The sequence below is a fragment of the Limulus polyphemus genome, unplaced genomic scaffold, assembly GCF_000517525.1.
Source record: "Limulus polyphemus unplaced genomic scaffold, Limulus_polyphemus-2.1.2 Scaffold13, whole genome shotgun sequence".
Lineage (NCBI taxonomy): Eukaryota > Metazoa > Arthropoda > Merostomata > Xiphosura > Limulidae > Limulus > Limulus polyphemus.
The window spans coordinates 1747232-1756145 of NW_013665623.1; the positions used below are offsets into that span (position 1 = coordinate 1747232).

At 29.6% G+C, this 8914-nt stretch overlaps 1 protein-coding gene across 7 annotated transcripts in view; it reads right to left on the reverse strand.

The window, feature by feature from the left end:
* LOC106456969 (GRAM domain-containing protein 1C-like) overlaps nt 1-8914 on the reverse strand; it is a 75198-nt gene that overhangs the window by 9797 nt on the left and 56487 nt on the right. For all 7 annotated transcript variants that reach the window (XM_022382940.1, XM_022382929.1, XM_022382915.1 and 4 more), the window contains 4 exons: nt 7349-7452; nt 4324-4419; nt 2282-2359; nt 1983-2036 (listed from right to left, as the gene is read on the reverse strand). In XM_022382940.1, coding sequence (XP_022238648.1) covers nt 1983-2036; nt 2282-2359; nt 4324-4419; nt 7349-7452 — 332 coding nt within the window. The remainder of the gene's footprint in view (nt 1-1982; nt 2037-2281; nt 2360-4323; nt 4420-7348; nt 7453-8914) is intronic.

The following is an 8914-nucleotide window of genomic DNA, read 5'->3' on the forward strand; positions in this document are numbered from 1 at the left end:
GTATATTAAAACGTATTTGTGTTAAAAACTAAGACGGTGTATATCAGTCTTGCTGGCAAATATCGTAGATTGACTAATATATCAGCATATATTTAAATACTAAATTTAAAGTACAATATAACTACTAAATTTAAATTATCAGTTATCTCGGCTTCGGACTATTTGAAATTCTAATCCGTAACATCCGTTATACCTGTCCAGAACCCTTGAATAACAACTGATTATCCTTTTCTCGCACCTGACCAACATCTTTCTATTGATATAAGTACGTGTAACAGTTTTACATTAAATTACCACTATGAAAAAGAACATCATATTTATGATATACTATAATATAATGTGTTGATAATGTTAATGCAATAATATAAAAATATACTTATATAATAACAGCATGATAATATATTTCCATGATCCTCTTTTAAATTTTCTTGAATATTTTAGATGCTTTCCTTAGTTTACTTTCTTAACGTTTTGTTGATAAACAGATCGTGGTGTAAAACTTTTCGAAAATGTTTTATTTCTTTTGACAGTGTTTTTGTATGTAACTTTATATGTTTCTGATGCTTGTCTTTTACAATGAAATGATAATAAATATATACAAGCTAGTTCAATATATATTCCTTCAGCTTGATTAGAGCAAGAATACGAAATTAATCTCAATATTAAGTTCTACAGCTAGTCTTAAGACGGGTAGCGTGTAAAGGGTTTCAGCTGGTAAGCAGGTACAGGTTGGGTTATGATATATGAAAAACGAAATACTCATTAAATAATATGTATCCTACTTAAAAGTTATTCAAAGGTCCTAATCTAGTCAGACATATATTGTGAAAGTTTTATGAAATTATTATTACACTATGATATTTTTAGGTCCAACACATTTATACGTAAAGAAATGCGAAGCATGTCTCAATAAAATAATAACTATGATATATATTTGATTTCTACTACACTTTTTTGATAACTTATAAACCGGTAGATTTAAATGTGTCACCTAACTTGTTCCTTGGCTAACAGACAAATATAATATTTATTTCCGCTAAACAAAGAAACCATACAACTTTCGTTAAAATATCCAGACATTTATTGTGGTTCGATAGTTTTAAAAAAGTTAAATAAGTTTTTGTACAAACTTCACTCACAACGTTATATATTTTTACAGTATTAACAATGAGAAGAATGAGCGAAATTTGCTGTTGTAGAACTCAACAAGAAAAAGCAATATTTGTAGTTCATTATAGTTTCGTTTTTACAATATTTACAATGAGCAAAACGAGCGGAATGTTCTATTGTAAAACTCAACAAGAAAGTTTAATTTTCGTTAGTGGTAGTTTCGTGCTTTACAGCAGTGTTTCCAAGGTGTGAGCTGCAGATCCCTGGGGCTGTGAAGCTTTTTTCTGGGGGGGGGGGGGGGCGCCAAAAAATGGGCCGAAAACAAAGGTGCTGAATTGATTTTAATTATAAATAAACAATAAGCCGATAAAAATTATGTTGAATTAATCAAATTACAGGATTGCTTTATATTTTATAACGAAAATAAGATAACCTTACATAAAATTAAGTGTGTATTTAATTGATCATCAGTCTACAGATTTAACCCAAACATAATTAATTGTTGATGGTCTAATTATAATACATATAAATTGATAATAAAAGGCTACATTAAATTACAAACATACAATTTAATAGAAAAAAGTACTTCATAGATATCATTAAAGTTCAATAGTAAGTATTTTTTGAAATTCATAAATCACATTTTAAGGCATTTTTATAGGTTGGGGCTTCATACTTTTTTATTCACATCAAGGAAGTATGAGTCTAAAAGAGTTTAGGAACCACTGCTTTACAGTATTCACAGTAATAAGAATGAGTGAAACGTACTACTGTAGAATTGAATAAAAAGAGTCATAACAAAACACGTTGGCAAGGAAATAGGAAGAGTATGCCGATAGAAATATAAAAGAAAATACGTTTAAAACACCTACCGAAAGTAGAGGAGATGTGTTTCCGCTTTCACTTTCCTCTTGTTGGCAAAGTTCCTGATATGCAATGCAACGAAACAAATATCCATATTAGCTCAGAAATTACTGATAATAAGTTTGAGAGAAAGTAAAGAAGGGTGTAAAACAACTGCACACATATATAAAGTTTACCAGCCTTCTATACTTTATTTAGTTACAGAAATCCGTAAAATTAACGTAAATAATATTTTATACTATATTCTACTCTACCCTTTAAACATTTTCGAATTGTTTGACTATAAAATATTAAAATATTTGTTTACCCCATAAGATGCATTTTTCCATATTTGATGTATCAACCGATAGGAGGCGTCTCTTGACAGTAGTGATCCAAAAACAAACTATGGAAAAAAAAAGAAGTTACTTTCAAAAAAATGTGCCATAGTTATATATATATATATATTGAAGAATGCGAACAATCAACACATATATATATTTGAAAGTAAATTGTACAAATAATCAAAGGAAATCCACATTACTAAACGTTTTCAAGTACAATATTTTTTTTTTGTTGATTAACTAATAACAAACTTAAATTAATATAATTAATTGTTTTATTATCTACAATAACCCTCGCCTTACATCTCCATGAATATGATGTTGCATACAACCAAGTGCATTTCATGTCTAATAAATTCATTTTCGAAAGGCTTTTAAGCTCTTGTTTGTAAAACCGAACGAGGGTTTAAGCTGATAATATCAAAGGTGGTGTTCTGAGAGGTTGAACTATATACCTATAGAAACAGCACATTATGACAAGTGTAACTATTCTACAGTGTAGTAGAGAAAAATATAGACAATGAAAGATATTTGGTATTATAAAAAACTTAAGGGAAAACATATAACTTTTTATCCTAATTTTTAGTAAAATCTGACTTAGTATATTGTTTTAATCTCCAACAACATTAGCTTTGTTAAGATGTCGTTGATTGTTTAAAAGGCGAAGACACTGGGTAAAGATAGTGCTAACCTCTATCAATCCAAAGTGAATATTGTGATCGACTCAACGACACATTTTATGACCAGTTATAATTTCCGATAAATGAACGTAGTTACAACACATCTTAGTTAGTGGTCAAATATATAGTTCTAAACGAATATATTTTGTCATGATCACTTATATAGAACTGCTCCTAGCAACTGGACTTATAATACGTTACATTTAAATGTTATAATACCATCTTTAAATTATTTTAGATAATAGAGCATGTTTATATCTATACTTAAAATACTATGTTCATAACAGTGAAGTATTAAAGGCTTATAAAACTTAGACTATTATTACATTAGCTTAAACAGAGTGGTATGAGGCTGTACAGAATGTGAAGAATAATGTCACGCTTTGGAAGCTTTCACAGAACTGACGTCGTGGATTATCTTCACAATTACCTTGTCATGCATATTTCTCCCTCTTCTGCAATTACACTGTAAGAGACTAAATAAAAATAATGCTATGACACTTGTAGAAACATCAACGTTTGTAGCGCCCTCTTAGCTTTGTTACCTTAACCACGCAAACTTTAGAGGATTTTCTGCATGGAATCCGTATTCTTAGGGCATGCTGTTGTCACTGAGGAAAAAACTATATTGTCTTCCCACTAGTACTTGAAATTTGACAAACATATAGCGAGATTTATCTCCAATTTCGTATTTCGTTATTAAAAACGCCATATCAAATCTACTTTCTTTTCTAGTAAACAATCTGAAAAATATCTTAGAATTCAAGAAAACCTTTATAAACACTGGGGTTTTGGTTAATTAACGATGGTTTATGTAACAGCTTTTTTTTTCTTGCTAAAGTGGATTTTGAGATTCTATATATCTATTAATTATGATCTGACAGTTCCTTTTAATAGTTATTTTTAATTGTGAATATATTGGCCTTGATTACCATGATAACGATCAAAATTTCCATGAACGTTGCTGACTTAGAAGGACAAGATAATCCAGTTATATCACTAAATTTTTTTTTGTCCTTAGTCTTTAAAGAATGATCACAACTTTTCATATATAACTATAAATAGTTTATCGTATCGTATTTATGGAGTAAAACCTACTCCTTGGTAGTCTGAAAGTACAAAATACAAACCTTCCTAAAACTGCAACTAAACATGAACAGAGTTATATAAAATACTTGACACTTTAACGAAACTAGAAAATAAAACCATCAACGAAATACGCACACAATTACACATATTATTAGACATATAAAGGAAAGTTATACGCATTTTATTAAATTTCCGTTATATTTAGCTGATAATATTGTGAAACTGTTTCTACAATATACACATAAACACCACAAAACCTTTTCCTCGTGTGTTGTTATTCCAATGGCGTTGGGTATTATTTTCGCTGTACGTTCTTTGGTTACTCGGATAACATTCCCTACAGGAATCAAGAACTGAAATGGCATAGCAAAAATGCTGTATCAGTGGTTGAATAATGACTGATTTAATATACTACATATACGGTTTATAACCAAAACTTACATTCAATTACAAAGAAAATACAATCTCATGATAGATCGTGAAAGTTGAAACTTGTGTACACTAGATATTCTACCCAATCTCATATGTACATCGTATCACCAACCACTAACTTTTAAATTTTTTTGTGTCAATAGTGTATATATCACCAGTTTCCAATATCATAAGAAAACGTTTTTCCTGGAAGTTACGTGGAGTGTATATTATGAGTAATACTGAAGAATAGACCGGTGACTGAATTATGTTCTTTACCAGTTTCTCTGTTTATAGTTGAACACATACATGTATGTATATCATTGACACATAATAAGGTTTAGGTTTAACATGTCTGTTTTATGTATTTTTTGTTTTTGTGACTATTTATTGTTTGATTATTTCTAATATATTTTTGTGACTATTTATTGTTTGATTATTTCTAATATATTTTTAAAAACTTTCCATCTCCTATAATATGCTTGAAAATTAACTTCAACTACAACTGCTGTTGTTGAAATAGGGCAATATTTCCATACTCGCAGGTTTATGTGAGTGTTAATTGCTGTTTATGTAACTCATAAGCTATTTAGTTCTAAAATATTAATTTCTAGCAAAAGCCGGCCTTAAAAAAACTAACCTGGTTGCAATGTAGGAAGAATAAGATTCATTGCATTAATAAATTTGGATAAACATATTTACTACTTGTTAAAAAAAGTCATTGTAAGAAACATTTAATTAACATTAGCCATTATAATGTAAGAATGTATTTTACCAATAAGGTTGTTGTCTTTAAGGTGATAATCATAAACAATATAAATATATGTTAGACAAGTAGTTTTTTGCTCATTTTTCTAACAAGAGCTATAAATTTCTGAGGTAATTTACCAAATGACCTAGTAGTTTTTAAACAATTGAGCTATTTCAAAGCTACAAACTAAAAAACAATGTAACTATGAAAATCATGTTACCATGGTAATTGAGCTTAAAAATTTGGAGCTATTACTTTTTTGACCATTAAAGTCGCTAGGCAACTATAAGGAAAAACCTGCTAAAAGATTTACCGGTTTTATAGCATCGATTACGAACTTAGTTGATGTTTTTTCCCCCAGCCATTGTTACAAGCCTATCTGATGAGTAGTTTATAAGCCTGATGTTTAGAATTATTTTTTAACTTGCGTATTTTCCTTTTGTCCCTCGTTCAAATAAACAAGATAAATATATAAACTATCTTTCCTTCGGATGTGTAATATTAATGCCAATCTTTTATTTCAATATTAGAAAACTTCTTCTTGATAAAATTCTTGATTAGGATAGTTTATAGTATAGATATTTATGAGTTATTATCCGAAACATCGTCAACTCATTCTTAAAAAGTAACTTATGTCACTTGGCTGATAACTGGTGAGAGTGTCTAACTGGAATAGATAAATTAGCTTTACACTTATTACGTTATATAAAGTTAGCTTATAAATTATGTCTAATCTGATATGCAATCTTTTTTGTTAGGGTTATAACAAATGATTTATGTATTAACCACATAATGTATAATATCATTGACTATATATCAATGTGTAATATCATTGACATAAGTACAAAAACTTACTTAACACAATATCACGGTGAATAAAGAGACAGAGAAACAATAATAATCCTGTTTATTTAGTTATATTTTACATCTTTTTTAAATTATTGCATAAAGTAGCAGATACTACTAAAAATCTCAGTTTTTAGCTTTCGATAATTTACCATTGTCAAGGCAGAGAAGTCAGTCACATAACCGTTTGCTTAGAACATAAATAACCCTTTACTATCCATGCTTCACAAAATATTTGAATGAGCACAATAGTTTGGGGATCGAAATATTAATTCGAAGTCTTTTATATTCTAGAGGAAAAAAACATTTCCAAGGCGTTAAAACCCTTCTTACCTCTACACTTCATGAAGTTAAAACTCGTTTTACCTCTACACGTCATGAAGTTAAATCATGGACTTAAAGCTCCTTTAACCTCTACTCGTCATTGAGATAAAACTCTTTTTACCCCTACACGTCATGATGTTAAATCTCTTCTTATTTCCACACTTCATGGACTTAAAGCTCGTTTAATCTCTACTCGTCATTGAGTTAAATCTCTTCTTACCTCTACACTTCATGAAGTTAAAACTCGTTTTACCTCTACATATATATTGGTTAATCTCCAAAGTGCTCGTTAAAAAGTAGTAATGAAATTAACATGATTTCTAGTAAAAACCAATCTAACATGCAGCTATTATTTCTAAAATAGTGTTAACTGCATTCACCATAGATGTTTAATTCACAGTATTAGCTGACTTTTAGTTTCCTCCACACATGTCCTTCACTTAAAAAGATGCTGTCAACGCCTCACTTTTGTTAGTTAAACAAAGCCTCAGCTGCTGTAGTCAACCCAGTCAGTTTTAAATACCATGGAAAGGGGATGATAAACTATTCATCAAAGAGACTGAAGTCCTTATGTATGCGTGTACTACTTATGTGATGTAGCCTCAATTTGGTTGTTGTTACAAGCCCACTAATTGGCTCAAGAAAAAGAAATAACTCTCATAAGTTGGGCAAATAAATATACTAAATGTTACTTACAAATTTGAAACTATCAACTACTTAAATGCTTGGTTGAATCTATAAGTTGATTGTTTAAAATATAAACTTGCAGTTTTCAATAACCCTCGTGTTGAATGTTGTTAAAAGAAGTTATTGATACAATGTTTGCCCTGTAGTTAGTAAATGTCATATCTAATACTCAATGGATACTATAATATATATAAAATGTTAAATAGTTGTAAGCTAATAAAATTATCACATAATTTTAATCAATTCTTCCTTTCTTATCTCACCTTTGTTTTATAGCCAAAGATGTTTGAGTAGAAAGCAAAGTAGTTTTGTGAAAGGTAGAGATATCCTTGTAGCAGAATGTCAGACACTAGGGCACAGTGATAGTCTGTGTAATGAAAAACAAGTTAGCTGAAATGTAAGTTTATATGTTTGAGAAATGATATAATTATGTTTCCAACATTTCACTGAGATTTAATTTAAGCCAGCATATGGAAACAAAACTCAGTTCTCTTTTTTTTATATAAAAAACTACTCTAATCATTGATTATTTTTCCCCGTTCTAAATTATTTGCTTGTTTAGTTGCTCAAAGCTACACAACTTAGTATCTGCGCTCTTTCCATTGCAGGGAATCAAATCCCGGATTTTATTAATTTAAATTCCAATTGATGAAACACCGGTTTAAAAAAGAAAGCTAAAGACGGATCATTTCTTTGGTCTTTTCTTTTGCTACATGAAATATATATTTTTTCTATTAACTCTCAATCAAAGAACAACAAAAAACAATTCTGTAAAAATTTCAAACAAATCGTTATATGATTTATATTGCAGGCAGCGTTTCTCCCAAACTATCACTGAGTAACTTATGTTATTTTAGTGTTTAAAACATTAAGATATAACGTTGGAAAAATAATCCTATCTCTAAACTCAATAAACAATAAGTTAAAGTCTGTTCTCTATAGTATGCATGAAAAGTTTCGAAAATGTTCAGCTGCCTTAATATAAAATAATTAAAAAAATGCATAGTATGTTTACATACCACAACACTACACTAAATTATATTGCGAGTAATGGTGAAAAATGTCACTAGCATAGACTAGAGAGAGAAAGAAATAATTCAACCAGAGGAAGAGTTTATTTATTAATAGTTCATATTGTTAATTTAGTTTTTCCTTACAATATACTATTGTCATACATTTATTAATAAATTCTATCAAATACGAATGGCAATATGATAACTGTGATGTTTTGTTTAATAACAAACTTCTGTACTCAGAGTTTTGGACGATAATATATACGGGTCTATTTATATTTTAGAATTTCTGAGAAAAACTATAAAAATGCCATATGAGCATAGGCGTCCCTTATTTTGAACTGATTGACTATACGGAAAGCGGTTGGTCAACAGTTTAAGCTTGGGCTAACCCTTGTCTGTTCGAACAGAGGGATTCGAATCACTTTTATATCGTACTCACGGCCTCAAGTGAGGGGTGCGTTTTTGAGGTAAATGGAACGCGAACATTAACCCTCATATTCACAGTCTGGACGCTATGCCCAGCTCATGTGTGGTTGTGTGTGTGTGATTTGTAGTTACGAAAATATCCATGACATTTTAAAGATTTTAGATTTTTCTCTACAGATATCACGTATTCAAAACACAATCTCTTCAAACTGTCAACAATGATTGAATTTACTAAATAAACCCCTATATTATTTTTTATATTTTTGTCAAATTACTAAATATTTGTAAAGCTGCTTATAAGACACGAGAATAGTTAATGTAAAAATCTGAACAATAATTCCACCAATTTAATTAAGTAATCGTTGCTAGTGACTTTCAAAGTCACAA